The sequence below is a fragment of the Gymnogyps californianus genome, chromosome 6 (genome assembly GCF_018139145.2).
Source record: "Gymnogyps californianus isolate 813 chromosome 6, ASM1813914v2, whole genome shotgun sequence".
NCBI classification, from domain to species: domain Eukaryota; kingdom Metazoa; phylum Chordata; class Aves; order Accipitriformes; family Cathartidae; genus Gymnogyps; species Gymnogyps californianus.
The window spans coordinates 35,022,676-35,050,107 of NC_059476.1; the positions used below are offsets into that span (position 1 = coordinate 35,022,676).

Sequence of the window (27,432 nt, forward strand, 5' to 3'; positions counted from 1 at the left end):
CAGAACATGGAAGCGGTCAAGAGAGAAAAACTAAGCTGAAAACAAAACACCTCCCCACAAACCCCTCTTCAGTCTCAGACATCGGCTATGAAAATCTCAGGTCGTACTGGCGGCGAGCACAACGCCAGCCCGCCTTCCCGCTCCCATTTCCTGCAGGGGAGCAGGCAGCTCCACTTCATTGTGGCAGAGCCAGAAATCTGAAGATACTGAATAAGCTGAATTTGGTACACTAAGTACTTAAAAAAACCAGAATTTTTGGCCTCTTTTTAGTGGCATGTGGAGTAGCTGTTACCTTTAACAACTTCTTGTGGTCTGCTAATGCATGCAGCGTGCGACTTGCAGAGTCTTTTCGAGTTAACGGCAATAAACGCTTTACAGCACTCCCCATCGCGCTCAGCTTGTACCGCGTTTTCCTTGTTCGCTCGCTTTTGGCTTCTTCCCCTCCCATTAGTTACTGGGAAACACTGTCATTGTTGCAGGCAGTTTATGAGGCCGTCCCATCTGCAAGCGCAGCAATTACCAAAGCGATTTGCAAAAGGCATCAGGTTTTTATCCATTGCAAATCCATCAGATATACCCATTAACAACAAAATTTTAAAACTATGCATCTGGTATAACTACCGTATCAATTTACTAGATAAACTCTACTAAACAAATGGACTGGATAGTTAAACTCTACAGTGACTACAGTGAAATCCTATTTATGCAGTTCAAATTAATTTATCGATTTATCTTTGCTACGAAAGCAGTGAAAAATCTACTTACCCCAGTGACTGTGCAGCATTGCCATGCAACACCGCAGCTCGAGCCCATCAGTGTTGCGTCTCCAAAATGAGACTTTTCGTCTTACAATCCTGTCAGTCTCTCAGGCTTTTCTTTGGGAGGATTCTTGCTGCTTCACCATCCATTTCACCCACACGTTTTTGCAGATTAACAACTTTGTCATACACTTATGGATTCATCAGCAAAGGTGGCAGGAAAAAGGTCACAAAGGAAGAACTTTAATATTCACACTTGGAAATCCTGATTAGCCTCTGTTCAGCGACCCCTTCGGTTACCGCCTGAGGAAGCAAGAACTTCTTCAATCCCCCAGGCAGACACAGGGATCCCTCCCCGGGTCTGCAAGTGCTGCGGGGTGACAGGGGCAGCCGTCAGTGCCCGGTGGGGGCCCAAAGGACGGTACCAAAGCCCAGGCCTAGAAGCTCGGGGTGCTGTCTGCTGTGCACTCACCGACAGTAAAGCACCTGAACACCTTTGAGAAGAGGTAGAGCAGGAAGCCCGAGGCTTTGGCCAGGACGGACACAGCAACGCGACTCTTACCGACAGTAACCCAGGGGAAACCAACCTGTTCCCTTCAATTCAACTACAAAGACAGCCCAGCACAAGGAGCAAGCTGGGATGACAGCCATGGCCCAGGCCCGGACAACTGCTCTTTGTGTAGAAAAAAAAACACAAGGGGGGGGACTACAACCATCTGCAGCAGGAATGCAAATTTCAGCAGCCTCAAGAAATTTCACAAATGTGAAAAGTACCTCACCAAAACTCAATTCGGGGGGGAAATACTTAGAACTTTATTAAAATTCACTCATTTACATACCCTGAACTTTAAAAAAAAAAAAAAGTATGTGCGACTGAAGCCCACTGGTCATTAAGCAAACGTATGCTGGCAGGTTTTGCATCTTCAGCCAACGCTCTAGTTCTGTGCTACACACAGCGTAAAGGAAGACGCTGCATGGAACCAGGTACGAAGCTGAGAATCAACTGCCAAGCACAGCAACGTTAACCCCAAAGTATTTCTTTGCAACTTCAAATTCCAAGTTTTCAAACCAACTAAAGAACTTTACTTTTGGAACCAGAAATTGCTTTCATGTTTCACTATTTCTTAAGATAATTTATATGGGTTTTTTGTTGGGGTTTTTTTTTTGGGTGACCCAAAAGCCGGTCAGACTGGGAGCAGTAAGCAGGCTAGTTCCTATCCCCTTTCAGACATGTCACAAGCTAGCTAACAGCTGCACCTAACATCTGATATCAAATCTAAACATCTGTTTAGTTTTAATAATTTAAATCCATGTACGCTTTTAACTTTTCAAACTAACTCCGAGAGCTGGAATTCTGCTCAACTGTAACATTTATCATTACGAAATAAAAACAGATACAAATCTTTTTTTCTTTAAACATCTATTATTTTGCGATATTACTCGAACTGCAAAAAGCCAAGATGCTCTAAAAAAATTGTTCTATAGAAACTCCTTTCCCCCCTCACCCAAAGTAAGCATTAGATTATTAAAGACAGAACATAAGCGACGTTTAAATTGTTTTATTCTTAAGGAGAGGCTCTTTCTGGCTCAGCCATTTGAGCTGTGCTCCAGCACGTCCCCTCGCAGTTTTGTCTCAAGCCCGGAGAGGGCAGAGCGGCGCGCACGAACCACGGCAGAACATTTCAAGCGTTACAATCAGAGATGCTTTTGCCATTACTGCGAACGAACGACTCAGGCTGTCACACGTGGGCCACAAACATAAAAAACGAACATGACGAGACAACATTTGATAAAGTCATTTTAATGGAAAATGTAAAACCCCTTTCAACTTCAATGTACAAAGCATGTGTAACACTTGCACTTTTAACAAATTAAAGCAAGCCAATGTTTTAAAAAAATACATCATTGAATGTATATATGTATATATTTACATAGCATATTAAGTTTAATATTTAGCTTTAAAAGTTCACATAAATTTTACCAAAATGAGACAATTTTTAAATAAATTACACCTTTTGAAAACGTTTAATTGTACACTGAATAGCTTCAATAAAATACTGAAGTGTCTGTATTTAATATCTACTTTATATACTTTATATTTTACAAAGTTTACAATTATTTGGCAGTAATTTTCAGATTATGACATGACTGCTGTGCGGACTCAGCAAGATCCCAAATGCAGGCAATAGCTGGTGTTTGTGTCCTACTCTCACAGTAACTGTCTCAATGTAGTGAAAAATATCTGAATTATTTTAGCAAACTGTACAAGTCACATTTACATTTGATCAACAATATAGCATAGAATTTTGGGTTTTTTTCCAAAAATAAATACATCATCTTAAATCTTTGACATTTCACAAACTTCATGTACATTATAATACAGGACAGCAGAGTGCTGCTGAATTGTTTGCAAGTCTAACATGTAATCACAGTGGCTGTGATATGAAGCTCTACCGTTGCAGTGTCATTAACAAGTAAATACGATGACTATGTTTTCTTGGCACTGATGGTTTGTGAAGCTTAAATTAGTGTGCATACTGGTCAGATATTAGAAAAAAAATAACCTCCATTTGCCGTTAACACAAAAAAGCAGAGAGCGCTTAGTTTTCATCCATATCTTCCATTTCACCTTCATGAATCTTCAAAGCTCTCACCATTTCTTTAACTGCATGATACAAGATATTTTTAACCTGCAAGAACATCAGACAGATTTTAGTAAGGCCTGCGACTAAGGAACTCCGCAAAGTAACTGCGTTTAGGACTGAGCCCTAAGCCTAGGGGATGGAAAACAAACCGGAAGGCTCCGTCTAGCCAGTGCACCTTTTTACACATTTTAAAACGTAACGTGAAATAAATAAAACCAGCAACTCAAGGGAGAGTCACTTACACCCCTGGCATTCACGCTGCTGCTCATTGTTATTCTGTGTGAACAGCAGCGAGGAAGTAGCTCCACGCACCGCTCCGCATTTCAATGAGCCTGAGCATGCCCTGCCTTCGCAGCAGCTTCCAGAGCAGAATTCATTTCCTACCTGCAGTTTATCATCATAATTGATTTCTTCCTTTGACAGCCTCAGCTCCTGCGTTAAGTGAAATGACTGTACAAGATGTTCTGGAGACACAAAGTCTTCAGTTACTTGAACGCAGCTGTGAAAATTTTGCACCTATCCAAAATAACAAGAAGAAGAGACTGATAATTAGTATTTTGGGGTTATTCTTTGGCAGAGATACCTGAGAAAAGAGTGGGCCTTGAGATCTCTTAAACCACAGGCTTATCAGACTAAAGGGCGTCTTTACACGTTTTATGCAGAAAGCAATTAAGTGTATTCAACTTAGATAAGTTAGCTTCTGGCAAAAGGTACGCTTTGAACAACGCACATCTGCCTGTGCTCCGGCACTTCTTCCTGTAGTTGGCTCTGACATGAATCGAACGCACTCTGACGCGTTATTCCACCCTTTTACCAGCCGCACAGGCACTGCTGCTGTGTACTGCTGCTGCACAGCCATTTCCAAAACGCTGCGCAGGCGCCGAAGCCGCAGACCGACTCCGCAGCAGCCTTGCCCTGCAGGACCCGGCTTCCTCGGGCCACGCAGACCCACTGGAAGCTTGCACTCTGCCAGGCACAACTTGTCACGTTTGCTGAAAAGTAACTGCCCATGGAAATATTTAAAAGAAAAAAAAAAAACAAAAGGGCAGGTGGGGGGGGGGGGGGGGGGGGGGGGGGGAGCACTTTTTTTTCATCTAAACACTTCTTCTTACTGATAAGAGGTAACTACTGAGAGAAATGGACACCATCTCCCGCCACCCAGGTTGTACCTGGAGGACAGGGGACAGGAAAAAACGCTTCTTGGTTGTGACCTGACTACCAACTCCTGTTTGTCCTCTTCAGAAACATACAGCATCAGGTTTCCACCCCTAAACGCCCACAAATTACACTGTTTCTTCAGCATGTCAAAAACCTCATTTCCCCAAATCCCAACAACTGCTCATAAAGTTGTGCAACAGCAATTCTGCAAACTTACAAAGCCTGGGGGGTGAGGAGGGAGCACCTCTGCCATCCTAGCAAACAAACAGTCGCACCCTGCTCAGTACTGATGAAGATCTGCAGATTTTAAGATCAAGCCTAGCAAAATCTAGAGTTTTTTAATGCATACTCTAAAATTTCCATTGTGCTACCTGACATTCAAAAAACCTTTGGGACCTACACAGTTCAGGACACAGCACTTCATTTAAAAATTATTTTCTTCTTCAAAAACACTGCCCGAGTCCAATTTTATAAGGTAGCTTGGCCTTTTAACAGGTGAAATCCCAGAGGGTAACCCCTAGCTCAACACTAGTGTTGTATGCAGGGTTTCTGCAGCCTCGTAATCGTCAAGGACAAAGCAGTGCCGTTCCCTCCTGCGAATTAATCAAAACAAAAATAATTCCGGAGACGAAGAGGGTTTGTTGCTGCCACACAACCTGCAAGCGGCAGAAAGCCAGGAGCAAGGAAACAGCTGCAGAAGTGCCACCGCGAGGCTCCCACCAGCACTCGGGGAATTTCCTGGAGCTTTGGCTGAAACCTCTCCGCACTGCGCAGCCGGGCTGCCGGCTCCAGCCCCCCTCCTCCCTCGCAGGCTTCTCGCCTGTTTCAAGTCTCTACCTGCCCTTGTTTTCCTTTCCACCCCATGCAAATCCCACACCACTCTTTCACTTTCTCCTCACTGAGACAAGGTTGTACTGATTCCCTCTCCCTCCATTGCACAACCGGCAATATTTGTTGCCCTCAGATCTTTCATTCTGCTGTGCCTTAAACCTCCTTCCCTTCCAGGGTCTGTCTTATCACTGTGCAAGTCTTTGCGGGGAGGACAGATTTTACCCGGCCGGTCTGGTACTTAACATGGGAATGCCCTGCCGACAGCCCATAGGCAGTTCTATTTATAATATTTATAATACAAGCTGATACAATGACACACACGAATAAATATGTTTAGCAACGATTCCCCTGAGGTTTGCGCGGCGAGGACTACAGCACTCCCACGACTGTGCCAGTTCCAGCTGAACCGAGAGAACGGCTTCGCCCCCAGCCCATGCAGAGCAGAGGTTTTCCAGCAGGGCCCAGGACACGGGCGGAGTGTCGGAAAAGCCTCAGACCTGGGCCAGGACAGGGAAAGGTGAGTGGGCAGGGAGGACAGGGCCGTCCATCCTCACGGCCGCAGCTCCTCACCGCACAGCCATCTCTCTCCTGTCCTTACACTGAGGATCAGCTGCTTCCTGCACAGCTTAGCTCCGGGGCCAGCACTCAGCCCAGCAGCTCTGCATACGCAACTCCCAGACCTTTACCCTACATCCTTATCATAACATCACCAGGATGTCACATTACCTCCAGCATGTTATTTTACAATATATAATCCTGCTGTTAAATCAAGATAATACCACTATAAAAAACAACATCATAATAACCTGTTCTACTATGAACAAGTTTTGCATGTAGCCTGAACAACACATTTCGATCACTGACTCAACTATTTCTAGCTTTTAATTTATCACTAAAATATTTTACAAATTTGGAGTCACCAAATTAAAACCAGAGAGGGCATCCCGAGAGGACAACTGTGATACAGGTTGACCCAGAGCGGAGCAGCAGAAAGAGCGAATCATTCAAAAGAACAGTAAAAACCCCCTTTTTTAGCTGGGGAAGTTTCCAAGGAGAGCTGAGGGCTCGCTGTTACAAGTGCCAGAGACAGAACAAGGCCCAGACATCAACAAAGCAGGGGACACTTCTGAGCTCCCCCACTCATACAGCCAAGAAGAAAGGAGATACAATCCTACAGTGCATCACTCACGGTACATTCAGGGAAGCACCTGCAGAGGAGACCAGTCCAACACTGTATCTATTTCTGGTTTCCCCCCCGAGAGAGCACTTCCCTCCACAAGAGGTACTGACAAGGCTACTCTGACCGTCACAGCTCACAGGAGAGGCTCTCCCTCCCACCCCCCCAATGGAACAATTTGACTTTGCCTACTGAAATGATCATAAGGGGGATGTGACTGCTGTCTGCAAGTACACAGGGAGGAGGGGGAAACCTGGGAAGCAAGAGGAATGCTTTATGCTACCATAAAATATTAAGAACAAGTTACTTTATAAGCTAGACATGAAGCCATAGAAGCTGAGGGGAAAAAAAAGAATATACAGAAGAAATACACACAACCTCCTCCATGTTAGAGCCATACAATTCTAGATCAGCACATCAGAAGCAGCAGTGTGACAACAATCCTAACTGGCTCCAGGACGGAAGTGTCTGAACTACACTACGCAGTGACCAAAGGCAGCCGGGCTCCCTCACTCCATCCCTCAGCCCAATTTCCTCTGCTCCACAACATTACCAATGAGAAAATAAATATGTTAATTTACCACCAAATTCAGTATCAACTCTCATCCAGTTTTAATTATTAAAGATTCACGATGTGTATGTAAATCTGAAACACTTAACGTGTAAACTTAACTGGTATGTATTCTTGTTCAGACTTATTTTTAAGCGTTTAATGTGCTTTGTATATATGAAGTGTTGGTGCTGATCCCCAAGGTCAGTATTTATGCATCTCTATATAGAGTACTATACACGTACATGAAAGAACACGATGCTTTCATTTCCTCCTACGTGGCAGATTCACAGGAACTTCTTACTGAAGATGAAAAGGTTCTCAGCTTCACCCACTAAGGTTTAAAAACACCATGTTATTAACTCCTTGGTGCCAGAAGCTAGAACGTTACCACTTCAAAAGCACTGTGGAGCTTAAAGCCAAGGAGATAAAGGTAAGAGTGGTCTTATTTTTGGTCCTTAAACCTATGAACTGCAGGGAAGCCTGGAACAGTCCTACTGCTTCATGTTTTATTTCTGTTTGCCTTTGTATAATGCCACATGCTATATAAAACACATTTCCCAGTATGTTTATTTTCTGTGGGTTCCCTTTTCACTCTTGTATCTGGGATATCTCCCTTGTTTCGAGAGATGAGAGTAAGGTTACTGGAGGATGCAATACAAATCTTATCAACTCTGGGAGTCCTAACTGCTTTAGCCTAACAGGAGCTACGAATAACATCAATACCAGACGTTCCTTCACCTTTGTGAAGCAACATCAAGCCCTGGAGACATGGTACAGGGAAAGGCAACCTACAACCACCCAACATTTGGTCACCTGGTTTTGGGTTGGGGTTTTTTTTTTTTTTTCCTTTCTTTCTTTCGCCAGAAAACAAATCCACACAGATCATCCAGGGTTAACATACCACCACGTGAAACCCATCTAAAGACTCACTGGAATGACAAAGGAGTCTAGTCCAGAACGTTGCTTTCAGTGCCCCAGCAACTGACATAGCCAGCAGACAGATTAGGGACGTAACATCTGTCATCACTACAACCCATTTTTTTTTTTCATAGAGAAAACCCTACTGCCCTGGTCACGGCGACATGGTAAGCCATCGCTTTCTCTCTGCCCAGAAGAGGCAACGGTTGGAAGCTGATCTGCAGATCAGAAACCAAATAGCATCTTCTTCAGAAAGGCCTGGCCTCGCTTAAACCTGGGCGGAGATCAATGATAAATCTTTTAACAGCAAGATGGTTTACAGTCCCTACTGCAGGGTGGGGATGCTCCTCATTCCTTGGTAGTCAGCTACCTAATTAGTGGTGTTTGACAGCTGGCAAGACAGCAAGAAAGCAGGCTCTATTTCCTGTTGAAACAGGAAAAGGTTCATGGAGTGAAGAAATAAATAAATCTAGAACTGCCCAAAAATCATGTCTCAACAACGGTGCTTTCTTCCTCTTTTCACCAAGGAGAAGCAGTTTGCAGACTGTGCAAAAAAACCACATCAAACAAAATGAAGTAACAAACCCTATGTGCTAGGAGAGGACTGAAGCTTGCCACACAAATTCATACTCTTTCTCCAGAATTGCCCTACTGGCAGTACTTTTTCTTACGTAACTAAGAATTAAATCAGCCCAGCTGCTGCAGAGGTGATATCACTCTTTCTGATGGTAAGGAAAGCTGCTGAGGGGACAATGATGACTCCTGGTGATTGATGTACCTTCTGTGTAAAAAGGAACTTAATGTGCAGTGGGAAAACAACCTCCAAATCCTGTTACAGAAACATCTTGTTACACCCAAACTGTCTCTACAGTTCTCCTACGGCTGAAGACAAAAACAATGACACCTGACATCCAGGTATTTTTATCTGCTTGGGTTGCTCTCCCTGCCTTTCCTGGGTTAGGTTAACTTCTGGTTTAGAAGGAAAAAATTACTAACCTGACTTTCCCGTAACTAACACCAGTTTATTTAGAAATTTGCTAATGAAATGAAAAGTGGAAAAAAGTGGTTAATAATAGTCTGCTCATTTTTTGTTTTAAAGGAAAAAAGGAACAGTACTATTTCAAGCATTCAAGTTGCTGTATGTTAGTACTGGCTAGTGTCTACACAAGCAGATGTACCTTATTATACACTCCTATATACTAATAGCTACCAGTAAGAAAATAAAATCTAATTTGAGTACAGATGTAGTTATGTCTTTGAAAAAAGTTATTTTATTGTATTTATGTTATTTAATCCTCTGTGTCTTTAAACAAATGTACATTACCTGATGAAGTGCTCCTGCTGGTAGAATAACAGCATCACCAAGAAACTGAATAACCGTGCAGGTTTTTACACCGTATTCTTCAAGAAGTCTTTGGCGAAGTTTTTTGTTCACATACCAACTCTGATCACGTATTGGATCATGCTCTGGTAAAACTTCTAAGCCTTGCTCTTTTGCTATCTGTAAGTACAGAAAAGATCCCAAGTTACTTTCAAAAGAGGCTGAACCTTTTGCTGATAAGTTGTAAGTATACCTAACTTATGAAGCAACGCTACTGTGGTCCCAATATCCAAACAAGAATTTTAGTTAGGGATTCAAAAGAACCTCAAAGGAACTGGGAAGTCCCACTGAACTGAAGACATCTGCAGAACTCCCACTCCAAAATGTAGAGCTTTAAAGAACTCGGCACAATAATCTATTAATAAGCAACACACTCTCTGTGTGACTTGCTTCATCAAGAAAATAAAATCTAACCTCAAGAGTTCCTATGCTGCCAATTTCTCAAGCTTACAACCTTCAGTTTTGACACAGACATGCAACACCACAACCTCAGCTCAGGAAAAAAGCAGCAGATAAAACTAAGGGTCACGTGGTGCTGGGCAACCTGCTCTAGGCGACTCTGCTTGAGCACAGGGCTGGAGAAAAGGACCTCGAGGTCCCCTTCCAACCTCAACCACTCTGTGATAAGAAGTTATTTTCCTACCATCCCATCAAGGAATCCGGAAAAAAAGATGGACATAAAAAAATAATACTTCCTGACAGCGGCAGACTTAACTGCAACAACCATTTCTCATCAAGTTAACTACAGGGGAACAAATATTACCCTTAATCAATTGCTAATTAATCAATCATAGCAAAGAAAGAAAAAAGTGACTAAAGATAAAAAACACATATCCAATCCATCTGTCATGACTCAGGAGACAATTATCAGAAACAGATTTTTATTCATACTGATATTAAATATACTTAATTTCATGATACATAGCTTGAAACTGTTCTTGTGTATTATCACCTTTCTTCTGTACTAACAAGATACTGAGATTTTTATCTCTTATCAGCAGGCAAAGTGGTCCCAAGGTCTAGTCGTCAATTAATTTCCACTTCAGTATTTCAAAAGTACTACCACAGCAAAAATACAAGGTGGTACACAATTTGAATACCATGGCAAGCTGTGGCAGCAAATGACAAACTTTATTGCATAGCGTCTTAAGTGCTTGTTTTAAACCTGCTGCTCAAAGAGTTTCACAATATCCCTTAATTGCTCTGAAAGAAGAAACGCTGAATAATACTCATTGTCCGCCTATTCCCTTGCATTCATTATTTTGTTCACAACTCTCTTCGCCAAACTGAAGAGCCACCATCCACTTTATGAGCATCTACTTTTTGAATGAACAGAAAAGCCTCGCTGTATAATTCATGATCTCCTGGAATTAGCTGTATTTTATTTACTAGTGCTCATTCTTCCCCACCGTTCAGCTTGCCGAAGAGCAAATGTTTGAGTCACCAGAGGACAGCTGCTGCGGGACTGAAACACTGCCTTATTGTCCAAGCGAATCTTTACTGCTAAATTTCTTAGGCTCTTCCTGCTCACAGTAGAGACCTTGACCTCCAGCCTGTTTATGGGCCCCTTTTGTTTAGCCAGTTAAAACTCATCTGATTTTTTTCCCCACTGTAGAAGACAGTGAAGACTTCTCTTCCTCGAGCAACCACTTCAGCGATATTTTGGTATTTCTAAGTCATCCGTCAAGACCGCCTTCTAGAACATGAAAACATGCTAAGACAGGGCACAGCAAACTGCTTCCAAGATGGTATCTCTAAATTTAATACCATTGATGACTATCAATGGCCCAGTGGGGGGTATTCATCCTACATGGTAAGTAACGACCTGAAAGGTTCTGATGTGGCTCTAACTTGTTCATCGCATGCTACCTAAGAAAGATCTGCACCGTAGCTAACGCTGAAGAAGTCTGCTGCCCTTGGGTACATTATCCCCCACCGCTTTCGTCTTCACTAAGAGGCAAGGCATGTTCTTTGAGCTAACTGACACGACACAGTCCTTACGAAGATTGGTGGCTGCTGGGCTGCAAGGTCAGGGTTTTTTGCATGGGACAACTCACAAAAATTTCAGCATCTAATAAAGCAAGAATGGATCAGTCACAGAAAAACACTATCCTACAAATTATCATTGGTATTAGAGAAGGACAAGAACAGATCTCCATGCCCTCCTGAGCCTTCAGAGTTTGCAGACTACCTGTAACTCTTAAGAAGTGAATACGTATCATGTTACATATTTTATTTGTTGATGATGTAGCAGGTCAATTATAATTCATATGCTATAAAGGAAATAATTTTGCTTCCCTCCCTTCCCTAAGCATAGGGGTGGTGTCTGTGGTTTTTGCCAGCCCCCTTTAATTTACCAGTTACTTAGATTATGTTTATAAAATATGTATTATAAATCTAACCTTCTGCAGAAACTCCCTTATCTTGTCAGCATCTTTGCCAGCATAAATGTGCCATAAAGCGCCAGGTAATTCACTTGAATCTTTCAACCGCTTCCTTAAAAGGTCATCCAAGTCTTCCTCTTCAAACTTCTTCAAAACTCCTAAGATTCAACAAAAATACTTTTAAAAAGTGAGACCCAGGAAAAACAAACTAAACACCTTCTTTTCCAATTTCTTGTGTGAGACTGAGCAGATAAAAGTTTGCCAAATACAACAGAAGCCCCAGGTGACCTTTTTGTTCAGTGTTTGCAATTAGTTACTAGAACATGAATGCCATAAATACCTTAAAAACAACATTTAATTTTTAAACTTTTTTACATTTCTTGAATTTGATAGAATACATTCTCCTACCTGAAATAAACAAGCAGGGCTGGCACCAAAAAAACTAAAAGATGAAAAAGGTGTTTTCCTGCAGTTAGCAAAAGCAGCGTTTTGCGTGCTGTTCTGCAGCACCTAGTCAAGAAGCTAGAGCTCTCCTGATACGCTCAAGTTTTGCTGCTATTAACTTAGCGCATATGCAAGCGAAAAAAAAAGCAAACAAAAGACAGCAAGTCTTACTGCAGCTCTAGTAGTCACACCCAAAATCTACATTTGCTGATTACAGAATAAGAGGACAAAAGACTAAGGGGAAAGAAACAAAACTATTTCAGTGATTTCAAGACTGTTTCACATAAGCAATAAACCTCATACATACCACTAACATACACCAATTTAAGCTCTCCAGTGCTGAAAAAATCACATTACGGTTCAAATTCAATAGAGCAAACACTGTGCATCCAGAGAGAGCAGAATAAACAGAAGGTTTGGCAAATACATCATCCTGACATAACTGTTAGAACTACCACAGCTTCCAGAGAAAATCCTTCATCCTGCACTTTCATTAGCTCTGCCAGCCCCAGCACAGGAACGGTACATCAATTATAGGTAATGGCAAAAAAAGTGAAAAGAGTTTGAAACACCATTTCATAATTCATGAACTATAGTGTACTTTATGCAGAACTACTGTGCGTGCAAATTCTTGAAATAAAGAATCTCCCGGGTTTAAGCAAGTACTTACGGCTATCTTTCATCCACTTCAGAAGAACAGTGTCAATTTTAAAAGCAGATCATTCAGTCCATCTACACCTCTTACAATGAGCTTCCCCTTACCTGATTTGGAAAGTACTCCATTTCCTTTCGCTATGCCAACATAAACAAGGATGTTCACGACATCAGAAACTTCAATATGGAGATTTGTGGTTCCTATATCATGGTCTTTAGTAGCAGCCACACCTATGTTACAAGATGAAATTAAGATTTGTTGTATTGCATATTCACCTTCAAATAGAAACGTGCAACAGCTGAGAAAAAATTTCTGAAAGTACACTAAGCATCACAGAAAAGCATTTTATGTACAGACGGGCTTTAATGTGAAAATACTGAGATATACAAACTACAAACATGCTTTTGTTTCACTTGCTAAACAAGAAAATGTTACTTTTTAACAGAGACCTTGAGATATCTCTTAGCCCAGGTAACTGTCCGTACATAGCGGTTGTGTCAGAACAAAACACGTTTCAGCAGAATAATCAATGACATTTTCTGACCACTACGTTCCTTCCCAACCTTTCAGGTTGTTCAGGGCAGAATATAAGTACAATGAATACACAAGGTTATCAAATCAAATGTGTCACTTTTATGCCTGGCTGTAAGCAGAGTTCTTAATCAAAAGAAATCCCCAAGCAAAGAGGAAAATTAGTTTTGGTTCCAAGAGGTGAAAACATACATGCTTAAGTCAAAAGGACGTTTCAGAACACTAAGCCTTGCAGCAGTATTACATAAAAGTGTCATTAATGACTCAGTTCTTCAGACCCATGCCTTGATCACTATCGTTAATATGTTTATTTCAAAGGACTTCTGGAGAACTTTTTAAATCAAAGCCATCATGCCACAAATTACAACTCATGTCTTGTCTTATTACAACAATTTGTAAAACAGAATTGAACAAATTTGTTTGCAAAAGAAGGAGCAGCTGGAAAAGGTCTGAGGGAAACAACCTTTTCTAAATAGGTTTTTGAGTGTACAGCATACAATACAAATACAAATTATGAGAAATATGCTGAGATTTATTTATGACCAGAATTATGAACACAATAATATTTCATGAAGTATTTTGTCATACAGCATTATTAAAGACAGGATCTGTCTTTGTGTAAAAGCAGCTAACCATTTATATGCTTCAGAAGACTGCAACAGCACAAGAAAAGGTAAAAAGAAATGCAGAAGCAAATAAACTCTCATGCCTGAGGTGCAGGTACTGTTAATACGCAAGTCAGTCCCACTTTTAAGGGAAGAGGTAACTGCTACACTTCTAGGGCATACTCACCATATGCACTGCACAGTCTGGGTCCCAAATCTGGACGGACAAAAAATCCTGGCAGATGAGAAGCCAAGTTTAGTTTTCCTTCTGGACTACAATACTCAGGCAAGGGTAAACTTTTTAATAAGTCCTCATATCTGGAGGAGGAAAGAAGAATGTAATTGAATTTGTGTCATTACATAGAGAGAAAAAACCAACATGGAGTTTGACTTAAAAATATCTAATATTAAACTCCAATACCTTGCTGGCATCATAGCCTTGAAATCTTCACCAGAAGGCCAATCTTTCAGTTTTAGTAGAGCCGTTTCCCCATTTTTTATTTTCTGCCGTTCTGCAAGTAACATAGAAATTACTAAAAACTAATACGCTGTAGGTGTTTTAACTTTATTCAATTAAAATACATAACTGAACTCTTAACCTTTGTCTACAAATATTTCATCCATAAAACAGGAGATAATTAATTTCGAGACTCAAGAATGACAACAAAACAAACTCAACTAGTTGAGGAACAATAACATTGGTTTGGTTTCTTAGTCAGACCTAACTAGTATATTAGTGCATCTTTAATTCTGCAAAGGTACAAAATGCAAGTTTCCATCACGTTCTCTGCAAACAGATTACCTAGAGCTTTCTTTTTAAATTAAAGTTTCTTCAAAGCTTCAAGATCCATAAAGAATATTTTTAACTGCAGTTTCTAACATTGACCATGTTGTTCAGAATCAATGGAATAAAACATTTAAAGTAACGTACTTGAAACATCTTCAAAACCATCCCAGAACTCCTTGACATTGGTGTTTGAAATAATACTGTCTTTGCAATTCAAGATATCAGCTTGCTGGTTTCCAAAATCTAGACTAATTGACTCAGCTTTCCACAAGCTGAAGTTCATTTTCTTATGCATACCAGACACTAAAACAGGCTGTAAAAAATAAAATAAAATAATCAATACTTATCCTTTTGCAAGCAAACACCTCCTTCAATTAAAGTGGAGTACAAATGCATCTGAAACACACACTGAAGACCTTGGCCCTACTGAGCTGTTAACATTTCCTCCGACAGCAATCATACCCACATCTTTTTGGAATTTGAATCTCTGTAACAGTAATTTCTTAATTATTATTAGAAGTTAAAACTACACTACGTTCACATGTGGGCTATACCTGACAAGCTTTTGCCCACTGTCAACAATATATTTTCAAACATGGAGTTAGGCAAATTTGTCCTTTCACACAACTCCCCCAGAGTTCATGCTGAGGTCACTTTCTAGACCGAACGGCTCAATACCTACCCTTCCTTGTTTCCAGCACTCTTTGAAGAGCTTCCAGTTGTTGTTGTTTTTATGGTCTCTGAGCCACAAAACATGCTTATCACAGATCCACGAATACTGAATATCACTGTACCGTTTACTGCAGTCATCCTGAATACATTTTCTATCGTCCTTTGGCTCATCTTTTATTTCAGATTTTACATTTATCTTTGGTGCTCTATTTGGTGGAATCTTGTTTTCTACTACTGAAGCAATTATGTCATCAAGAATGTTTGGCATAGTCCTTCCACTCTTGCCACTCTATTAGAAAACAAACAAATGTATGCTTAAACAACGTAAAAGCAAATGCAATTCCTTTTGCAGTAGAATGACAACATTTCATTACCAATTAGAAGCTTGCAGTTATCTACTTCCTTTGTAGAAAACTGCATGCATTCTTACATGGAAAAAGTTAGAAATATATAGTTATTACAAAACTCAATATATTAGAATCTTCCTTTACTTTGTCAGTTTATGGCTTTATCTAACTTCATGGACATTTTCTTCATAGTATGTATCAATTATCACTATATATAGATACACAAAAATAAACAGAATGTTAATGCAAATGTGTGTGTGTGTGCATATGAAGTTTTAATTATAAATGAATATTTAAAGCAATACAGCTATCAGACTGCTCTAACTACAACGTACCAAAACAAATGACAGAGATTTTCAAATCCTGATATAAAAACCGTGTGTCTTGTAAACACTTACGGCTGTTCCTGTAGAGTAAACGGGAGCAAAAGCAATACCAGCATCTGTAGAACCTAGACGCAGTTTGCCTGCTGTTGTAGTTAATAAATCTCGTAAGGTTGAGCCCTGCTCGTTGTTCTGGGATGCAGGAGGGGAGCTTTTACAGTTTTGGGACTCCAAATTATCCTGGTCTTTCTCTTCCTTTGAATGTTTTCCAGAAGGACATTCTTTGTTCTCTAAAACAAAAATAATCATTGGAAGTTTACACTGTTGTATCATGATGCAGACATAGGAACAGCACCAGTATCCTGCATTTTATAGTGGTGGTAATATACTGTAGCACTAGTGCTTTATTCACCTGAAAACACACCAGAGGATGAACTAGATCCTTCAAAATGCAGTCAAACAGTGTGACCATGAAAAGGCCTTCCTCAGCATCTCAGAGATGCAGCTGAGTGAGTACCTGTCACAAATGAGAGATGCTGTAGCTGGAAATACTGCCACATTACACATGCGTTCCACTAGTGGCTTTTCTGGTAACAGATTCTGATGCCACCAGGAGAAGGCATTGCAGTTTCAAGATTAAAATTAAGGGGGGAAAGAACATCATCTTTTCTTTTTGTTGAACAGAAAACTGTGAATTTTTCCCAATTAATTCAATTACGTACCACTGGTGCCCCCAAAGTCATGGACATGATATGACAATTTCAAACATATACCTTTCTTTTCTTCTCTGGCTTTCTGCTCTGCAAGATCAGCTAACCAATGCAGCGGTGACTGGGATTCAGGTGGTGTTAACTTGCTGTCTGTGCTTACATCGCTCCTTGGACTTGTATTACCATTTGTCTCGGACTTTTGAGGAGTATTCTGCTGCTGAGACTCAGGCATGCACAGAGAAATTTTATTACTGTGGTTAAGGACATTCTGCAAAACCTGTAAAGAACAAATTTATTTTAAAGTATATAACTTTGCTTTAATGTATTTCAAAGACAAGGCTAGCACTTAGCCATCGTATATGCAAATTAAAATGGAACTGGTACTATTCAAATATAAAAACTCACAAGAATCAGAACACCTGAACAAACTGCAATGTATACACACATTTTAGACTCACCTGAGACACACCATTCATTGCAGGGAGCTTGCCAGCTTGCGTGCTCTGCTTGCTGGTACACTGACAATGGGATTTAATTTCAAATTTTTCTCTAATATTGTGCATAGCATCTAAAAGATCTGTCAAAACTAGAAGACAATTAAGAAGAAAATCAGCAGCAGCTCTCAATCGTTTTGTGGCCCTCTTTACAATACACACACAGTGATGCTAAAATGCTATCTCCAAGCCCTTTTAAAATTTAAGCTATTAAAAAAGTTAAATTTAACACTCAAAAATACTATAAAAAGACTGTCCAGTTTACCTTAAAGCTCGTGCAGAAAGAGACAAGGTCTTTAATTAAATAATTGCACACTACTCGTCTGAATAATCTAACCTTCACTCTGCATTCCCATGGCATGGCACACACCAAGCAAGCCAGTCATTCATTATTTACTCCTCACTGTTCAACGGGTGCATCATTGCTTCATTTAATAAAACTGTCGAACTACAGACTGAAGTGAGCCACGTCTTGACAGAAAAATTAGTACGTGATCATGTAATTTAAGGCTGTTTGGTAAGCGGTACGCACAGAAGAACAAAACTGAGGTTATGTAGGCAGTCTTCACTGTGCTGCTTCCAGATGAGTGGTTCACTTCACAATTTAAAATTAAAACCAGTTTCAGTCTGGAACCTGTTCTGGGGAATGTCACAATTTGAATTTATTATGGAATCTAACCAACCTTAATTTCTACCTGAACTAACATGCAACAACCCATAAAATAATGACTGGGTCTGTATATCCAGCTTAAAATAACTTGGGAATTTACTGAACAAGTTTAAAGGCACATTTGAGTTTTCTATTCTCTGCTCTGCATCAATGCTGCCAGAGATCACAAGTAAAGTTGCACTAACAACCACCACCACACCTAACCGCACTTCTCATAAAACTTGCTTGGTTGTATGAAAAATTCTGAATTTAGCTGGGTTTAGGATTACTGCTTAGTTTTTCATTTGTCACAAGCTCCTTCACTGCATTTTGCTTTAAGATGCTCATTCAGATGTCCAACCAAAACCACACATGAATCTTATCTTTTTTGGGTGGGCGGGTCAGAAAACAGTGAAAAACAAATCCCCAAAAATCTGTTGCCACATGGTGCTCCTTGGCAGTCCTACTCTAAGATTTTAACAGCTAAGGTCAGATTTATTAAGTACATTCTGGCGGTTTTATTCTGCTCTGAAAAGGTACAAAACAGTCACAACAAACACCCTGAATTTCTTCACTGCCTGTCCCCAAAACCCCTTCAGACATCTGCCAGCATACTCCTCTTTCTGTCTTCATCATCTGTGCCCCTTGCTGTTAACTGCCCAGAATCACTTGCCTTCCTGCGATGATTTGACACAATTCGCAGGTTTTTAAATGGAAAACGAGAAGTTTCAAGAAACAACTCTGGCCTCTCTTCACAGAAAGGCCTGGGAAAAAAACCACATCCTGCTTGTTCGCACGTGGTCTTACCAGAGCCTGGAATAATCTGTGTTGGCATCAGATGTTTGTGATCATGAGGCTGTCCCTTCACACACTTCATCCAGGCATATAACTCCTTATCTGCAAAATAACATTGGCAATTGTTTTACTTGCAGTGGTACACAGACACAGCTAAATAACATTTTTCAGATTTTAGTTAGAAACGGTTTTCTACACGTACTGTAAGTCTTCTGTCCTGGTATCATGCGTGACAGATTTACATACAACTGCTATTTTTCACAATAAGGAAAAGAATAAAGAGTTTTGACAACACTGAAATCTGAAATAGCCGCATCTAACACAGACCCTTGCCAATAACCTCGAAGTTTCAAAGTATATTCCCTTTATTACATTGAGTGAGTTGCCATTTTAACATAAGCCGAAATCCTTTACAATTGCTACTGAGGCAGTGAGACTCCCTTGACGAATTCCAACACGGAAAAGAGAGACAGTTAGGCTGCGATTGTATGGTTAATTTAATTTGACACAATCCACACTCCAACTGAAAGTGGCTGTCTTTGACCAGAGAGGGCCAAACAAGCCAAAAAGATGAACTTTTAACCAAATAAATTCTCTGATTTGGCCTACTATGCAGCTGCACCGATGTTACTGGTGGCAAAACGGAGAGGGAAGTTGCATCATGGATTTATGTCAGATTAAAGCAACCATGAAACCACAAGTCTGTATGTACTGGTTGAAAATTGTCTGTGGCAGCAGAGAGAGGCTTTCTATAAAGTTTCAGGAAGACTGTCCCTGCCAGAAAAATATGCAGTGTAAAGACAAGACAGAGGAAGAACGAGAGCAAAAAATGTCTGGCCAAGCAACTGGTCACCGATCTGCTATGTGATTTTGGGGCAGAAATAGGAATGCAATTTCTCTCTCAACCCCCAGTCTTGTATCCTATCCACTGAAATGCTAGTTTTAAGAGGCTCTTCAAATATTTTTACTAGTTTGCTCAGCTCTAGCAATGTAAACTAAGGAGAACCCTAAAGGAAGCACATTTAGCACATTTAAAGCATTATTTTCTTACACTGTAATAGATACACAACATACCAAATATTCCATTCAGATAAATATTAGATTTGTTAGCTATTTTGTAGTTTTTGTAACTCCTAAAACACTGAAATATATAACTGGTCACGAACATAAATCAAATCAAGAAACAAAATAGCATGTATCTACTTAATGCTATTTTATGACTGAGGTGCCATAACATGGCATTCCACTTGATGGTGCCATGAACTGTAACAATGGATGCACATTCATTCGTTCATGTAGTAATGAGAGAAGTCATTAATAAATATCTGAATATGGAATATTTAAACCTCTAATGTTCCTGCTGAAGCAGGGGGAAACCAGTGTATTCTCTGTTACATTTAGCAACTGTAAAAACAACTACTGCTTCCAGGAAAAGTGGTGTAATATAAACTGCTATTATATAGATATGGGTGGGTGGTTCTGAACTTTGTAAGAGAGTGCCAAAGGAGAGAGACAGTTCACACGAATCCTACAGCATCATTAGAAATAAAGCTGCAGAGAGGGAAGCTATCGTACTTCTGCTTTTGCATGTAATGTTGTGATGAACAGTAAGGAGAAAGTCTTCCCTGTTAGAAGACTGAAAAGAAGCCTGCTTCTGTACACTGCTTTAAGCTTTGAAGACATTTTACTAAAATTTTCCTGGCTGGTTAACACGCACACTATAAAAAGCCTCTGACTGCATGTTCCCACTAGGGTAAATAACGTTCGGCGTATATCCCAAGCCACGTCAGATGGATGGACACACATGCGCACGCACAGACTTAAGCCAGTTAAGAGCTGCTGAAGCAGCCTCCAGCATTAAAGCATTAACGACTGTTCTCGGTGTTGGAAAACACCGACATTAGTTCCCTAGAAACTTCAGGTTTGATGGAAGTCTCTGGGAACATCCTATAACCGCTGTGTAGGAGGCCTCTCACTGCAAGCCAAGGACAAAGCGGATGAGTCTCTCCATTTATCAAAGATCTGCCATCTAACAGTTAAACTTTATTTTACTAACATTTCACATCTGTGACATTATGCTGCTATGACAAACATGGAAATGCTTTTCAAAACAGCACTATACTTGAATCAGTTCCTGGCGCAGTCTTTGACCGCAGGACTGTGCCAGGGCACAATGCCTGCCACCCAGGGGAAGGCAGTCCTTTCCAACAAGCAGCCTCAGCACCAATGTCACAGCCGAGGGCTGAATGACCAGATCAATCTTCCAAGCCGTTCCTCCTTTCAATTGCAATCAGGCTGGGTCACGCAGACATCACAGGTTTACAAGTCAGTCCTGTTATACTTCACTACAGACTAAACTAGACATTTCCATTAAAGCACAGGAATTAGATTAAACCAAGTATGTGTTTAGGCTGCTGGATTGTGAAACCTCCATTAACACTCATTTTAAATACTATGTGAAGTATTTTTCTCCATCTCTTCTTTTTTTTAATAAGAAAAAAGTAGGCTGTTAAGCCAATATGACAAACCATGTACTTCTGAAGGGAGGACTCCAGAAAGCACTCAAATCAAGGCAAGTCTTAACAGCAATGAGTTACCATAAAGCAGGGAGGTGTAATGGAGTGCCAGTCTCACAGCTGAAGAACAAGATTTAACCTTGAGGGGCAAGGCACAAGCAATCCAAGACAATCCACACACAAAGACTGAAAAAGCAGACAAAGATCTAAAATAGCCCCCATAGCAGCTGCTTTCTGAATGACTGGTTCTACATCTACCAACAAAAAAGGAGGCAAAAAAAGATCTAAGAGAAACCAAAACACACAAGCAGTAATTTAACACTTTACAGAAAGGCAGTTACACTAGTGGATCAGCAGCTCTACAACAAATGAGAATAAACAGCCTATACAATACTCTAGTTCATAAAGAACTGACCTCTAGAACTTTTTCTTTCCTTTGCCTTGTAACAATCTAGGCAGACCACAAATCCACATTTTTGGCAGACCCAATGAATGTTAAATAATGTGGCTTCACATGCATCACACATCTCACGGACTCCTCTCACTGCTCTCTTCCATGCAATTTTGGCTGAAATACAAAATAAGCAGAATAAAAGGACTGAAATTTAAATGCAAAGCACAGAATGAATAGTCTTTATAGATGAAGCATTCGTAGTTTTCCCATCAGACACAACTGGGTGTCAGGGGAGGAAAGTGATCCTTCATAAACAGACCATCAACATCTACCCCCTTAGTTGCATTACACAGCATCCCCATCAATGTTATTAGCAATACACTATAAAGAAATTAAAGCATCCAAAAACCACAGACTAAAGTAAACCAGAAAGAATATTCCTGCTCAACGTAAGTTGGTTGCAAGTACAAAGAAAAACTTCCTTAACATATACTTTTAACCCCATGCAATGAAGAGAGATGGGTTTTTCACCTGATTGCCTATGGGACATGTTTAATCTCAAGGGCAGCCACACTGGTGAGTTGGAGGGTTAAAGTCAGCAGGAGGGGAGGGAGGTGCCTGTCCTGGAAACCTGGCTAGTACTTCTGCTTTCTGCCCCACCTCTTCCTCATATTGCTTGGAATTAGTGGAGCCACCAGCCCATTTCCAGCCTGTGCCCATCTGCCGTGGGCCAGAAGGATGGACTAACTGTGGCTTTGGTGGGGAGGAGGTGACGGTGTTGGCACATGCTCCTCGGGGCCCATGCTGTCACATTATTCTCCTTTGTTTTGGGAAGGAGAGATGTCAGAAACACAACGTCTGTTGGCAGGAGTCTGTACCTGGCTCACTGCGGGCCTTGGCTTGGAGCTGGCCGTGCTGGCTGGAGAGCTGGAGGCCAAGCTGGCAACCGAGGCCGCTCCGATCCCAACAGCAGCCTGGCCCCAGAGCTGGTGCAGCACAGCCACCAGCGCAGGGAGGGGCAACAGACTGGCCCACTGAGGAAGGTCCCTGCCCCTTCCCAACATACCCTCTTACAAAATAGCCTAGGAAAATCCAACATGACAGTCTGGTGAAGTGAGCTACTTGAAAAGCAATGGGTCACGATGAACGCAAACACTCGAGTAAAACTGCAGAACACTTGAGAGCATTTGAGATTTCCTTACCGTCTTTTTTCACCCAGGACATGGCTGTTTTCTCAGATGTTACTAACTGACAAAATTTATCACCTATGATATCTAGAATGTATTTAGAAGTTTCTAGGTCCAGTTCATCATCTTCGTAGTTTTCATGTGTCCATAAACTCAGTGCTTCATCATCGTATTGATCAGGAGAAGAGAAACCATCTATCCTAACCACTCCGTTCTTACTAAAAGATAACCTAAAAATGGAAACAGATAGTTTAACTGCATATATCATTGTATCCTGTGACTTACAGTTTACTTGCTAATTTACCTTACTGCTTATGTCTTACAACAAGTTTTCTTTACCTTCTTTAGCATCCTGCCATATTTTTTAATTTAAAAATAAATCCTACTGCCAAAAATGGTTTTAAAACAAACAGTAAGGAAGCATGAAAACTAAAACTAACTTTTTAGGTACTTTTTGCATTCAGTTTACTCATCATTCTCACTCAGCAACATTTATTACTGCTTTAAAATTGCAGACAGGAAGATTCTCTTTTTTTTTTTTGCAGAAGTTTGGTTCCACCTATTCTTCACCTCTAATTTTTGGAGTGTCTGTGACAGCACTCACTCAGTCTGACTCATATTTTATAAATCTTTCTATCCTACTGCTCTCATACTCAGAAAACAGGAGTTTGGACACTATATTTAAGTCTTTCTAGGCAGAACAAATCACTAATACAAGATAACGTTTTTTGTATCCGCTAATTTCTGACCTTTAAAATAACTACAGGCTTTCCTGTTATCCTACCCAATACCACTCCACTAACCCTGGCTATAGCCTATTTTTAAGCAGTAACAATTAATTATTCAATCTTGCATAATACAGGATAATTCATTATACACATGTGATTATTATAATAGTTAAGGAATCTTACAGCAATGCCAGTAAGAGAGTCCTGAATTCAGAACTAAGTACCAAAAATTACATTTAGACATGCATTTAATGAACAAGAAATGATGAATTTTCAGTTACAACTTCCAACAGTAGTGCAAACATTGTTTACAATTCAAGTCCTACTATCTAAACACAATGAAAATAAACTGCTGTAAAATTTACCACAATATATTCAAAACATTCAAATTTTTAAATTCCTAAGTGTGTTTTAAAATGTTGGCAAAATTTTATCACTGATGTTCTCTCCTTCATACAAGAGGAAAAAACCAAAACTCCGACATTGCCACATTAGGAAGCAAATATTCTTATGCAGAAGGTATTCCGAGTCCAACATTGAAATGATTCCTGTAGGACTACCAAGTCTTGTAACTAAAGCTTCATTATAAAAAATTAAACCCAATCTAGGAACAATTTCCTGTCCAAAACGAGTTAGATATATACTGACAACACAGCCCACGTGCAAATTAAAGCAGTTTTGTTCTGTCTCGATAGCAGTGCTGCCTGCACCATGTACGCTACACTGCATCCTGGGCAGTTTTCTTCCCGACTTGTGAGTTTTCCTTGGTTGGCCATTAATTGTGAAAAAGGAGGTCACAACTCCTCTGTCCTCAGAAAACTCCCAGAAAACTTTGAGCAGCATTCCCACCATATACTGGCATAAGAACAATTACGAATAAGTACAACTCTGCGGTTGTACAACTTGTCCAGAATAACTGAAACTTGCCTTTTGAAAATCCCACTTCAAATGCCAGACACCTGTGTAATGGTGATGTGCTGTATTTTCTGCTTGCCTAAGGTACACTGGGCAGCTGTTCTGATGCCTTTGCTATAAAGCTTTAAACAGCAATGAAGTCAATCCACAAAAGAAATAAATACAAATGTAAATACTGTTAAATTAGACAGTGTCTTTTATCAGGCAGACGACTGAGCCAGAAAAATCAGAGAAGCTTTCAAGCATGGAAGTCCTTTGTCAGTATAATTTTCAGAAGTTAAAACACCACGTTATCCAGAAAATAGCTGTACTTACCGCCGAAAGTAGTAAAATCTACAAAATACTGGTGAGTGAGTTGGTTCTTCTCCTTTCTTACTTCTTATTAACCTACATTCTCTGCATTTTTGCAAATTTGGTCCTATTTCAGAGCAAGAATCATCCTGCAAAAAGGATTCTCCCGTTTGCTTCAGCTTCTTTACTTTGCGCCAATCTTTTAACACTGAGCGAGGTATACCAGCTGCAAAAGTAAGGAGAATTTCAGATGAAGTACTGCCAGCCCTTATTCGCAGAACCCAATCAGATCAGTGTTCAACATTTCTGAAAGTACATTTGTCACCTGCATAATATATTTCGTTATTACTTCCATTTGTCCGCCTGTCAGCACCGAAGTTGAAAAAGCATAGCTACCAATTAGACTTACCCAGGCAGGAACACAGTTAACTACCTGCTGAGCTACCAGGAATACCTAGGACACTGTATTTTCTCTTACATTAGATGTATCGTTCACTAAATATTCCACTAAAATCATCTTCAGAATCTCTTTCCTACAAAACAAGCAAAGAAATACAATACCCCAAGAAAGAAAAGTTTGAATTGTTTCAAGTGAACATGTACGCAAAAAAGGCAACAATTAATGAATGAAAGCAGAGCTTACAAAAAAAAAATCCTGCTTCTTCAAAATTTGTTTTTGCTGAGGGTTACAGATATGATTACAGAAGAGCAGCTCTATTCACATGTAACTCTTCTGAACTTAATGTAAAAAATGCAGCATAAGGAAGAACAGAATCCATTTACTCTCTGTCAAGTTTGTTGGCTTTGCAAGGCTAAGCAGTACAATTTTATTTTTCATATGGAAGTCAGCAGATCTGACACGGAGTAACATGAGGAGCAAATCTATTGAGTAATACGTGCAATTTTCACATACACATTTTGAAACTGAACCCTGTTGTTATTTAACCAGGCTTTCATTTTAATGACTTTTAAAAGCAGCACCAGTTTTATCTGCAGATAGATAGAAGTATCTGTCATTTCATCTACCACTACTCTTGAAAGTTCATGTCCTGTAAACAGCGATCTGATGTAGGATGATAGAGAGGTCAGGGTGCTAACTTTGGACTTGGTACCTGGGTTCAGATCTGCATTTTGCCAGAGATGACTTGTGCAAGCTTTGCAAGTGACAGACTGCCTATGCCTCAGTTCATGGCTTACAAAATGCACTCCCAACTCATCCAAGGAGCATTATGGTAACTGGATTAAAACTTAAGAGTAGAAAAGGCCAAAGTACAGGTTTGCTAGTCCAATGCAATGTTTTCTGCCTTGGAACCAGAGATCCTGGGTGTCATCCGGGAGCCGCTAGACTTCAAGCTCTGTGGGCAGGAACTTGGAAGACCCCCAATGCTTGTAGGACTGTAAAATGCCTTGCTTTGCAGGAGGGAGCCTTGCAGCCTGGAGCTCTGAGCGCTCTGGCTAGCGCACAGGCTCCCAGGGCTTTCCGAAACAGCAGCATAGGGACAAAGCAGTTTTCAACCCTGGCAGTATCCAGATACCACCCACATTGCGAAACTGCACTGAGCCCCACATCCTGAAGCACAGTTATCTTCAGCCACCTACGGGGAGCCCAGGCAGCTGTCCCACAGGGACCTGTTCTTTCCTGAAAGCTCCTCAAGGTTGACTATGTTTTTGTATACATCTTTGTAGAAAGTCCTCTTCATAAGAAAATCTCTGACCAGCGCGCTCTCAGAAGTTACAACAAAGCTCCCCCAAGATAAACTGACAGGAGTATCAGAAATGCTCATCTATTTAGTGGGTCAAGTAGGAGAAACAGACAGAAAGACCCAGATCTATTAAGATTTCAAGAGAGGATGGCAAGCACAAGAAGCTGCTACCACGGGACAGGCCCAACCTGTTAATGTGCAGGACACAGGCCGTGCGACTCACAACAGAACATAATACCAACTCCTACCCATTTCCCAACCTAAGTTCCATAATGTATTATCATGTATCACTTTTATACTCGGGTATCACTAGCCAAAATAAGAAGTCACTGCCTTCCCTTAACTTAGGTAAGCAACCCTTCTACAACAAAGCCACACAAAATCTTTTGCAACAATACAAAGGTCATACAGACCTAACATGTTACATGTATATATTTACAGTTTACTTCAAGAAGTGAAACCGAGAAACTTTACAGGCATGCTCTCCTTGATCTTCCCTTTCGTTGGGGGGGGGGGTGGGGGGGGGACAGACGGACACACAACAGTAATACTATCACTGGACCCCAGCCAGAATACCTCAGACAGACTGCAACACCTCCAGCACCCAGTACAACCTGAGGATCAAGTACTCTCAGATACCAGAAGAGTAACTTTACACACTAGGCAATGAAAAGCCAGAGAATGTAATTACAGGGAGCAGTACTCATTTTCTTACTACCTGTACGTAAAAATTCTTGTGAAAAGTAATTTAATGTTAGACTTTCTCATACTCAACCAGAACAAAGACAAAAGACTAGTCCTTGGAGAAGAATAAATTGGGATAAAAAATAAGGTAAGTTCTTAAATAAAATCCCTCATGTTGGCAGACCAGTTTCTCTTTT

The 27,432-nt window shown here is 40.6% G+C and overlaps 1 protein-coding gene across 4 annotated transcripts in view; it reads right to left on the reverse strand.

The window, feature by feature from the left end:
* Positions 1-2,543: 2,543 nt before the first annotated feature.
* JMJD1C (jumonji domain containing 1C) overlaps positions 2,544-27,432 on the reverse strand; it is a 173,957-nt gene continuing 149,068 nt past the window's right edge. For 3 of the 4 annotated variants that reach the window (XM_050899438.1, XM_050899437.1, XM_050899439.1), the window contains 16 exons: positions 24,873-25,074; positions 22,930-23,144; positions 21,749-21,901; positions 18,830-18,919; positions 17,338-17,465; positions 16,943-17,156; positions 16,245-16,459; positions 15,510-15,788; positions 14,972-15,140; positions 14,462-14,552; positions 14,228-14,358; positions 13,012-13,134; positions 11,824-11,963; positions 9,365-9,541; positions 3,788-3,919; positions 2,544-3,448 (listed from right to left, as the gene is read on the reverse strand). In XM_050899438.1, the coding sequence (XP_050755395.1) occupies positions 3,359-3,448; positions 3,788-3,919; positions 9,365-9,541; positions 11,824-11,963; positions 13,012-13,134; positions 14,228-14,358; positions 14,462-14,552; positions 14,972-15,140; positions 15,510-15,788; positions 16,245-16,459; positions 16,943-17,156; positions 17,338-17,465; positions 18,830-18,919; positions 21,749-21,901; positions 22,930-23,144; positions 24,873-25,074 (2,549 nt within the window). In that variant the 3' untranslated portion in view covers positions 2,544-3,358. The other variant, XM_050899440.1, reaches the window with a different exon arrangement.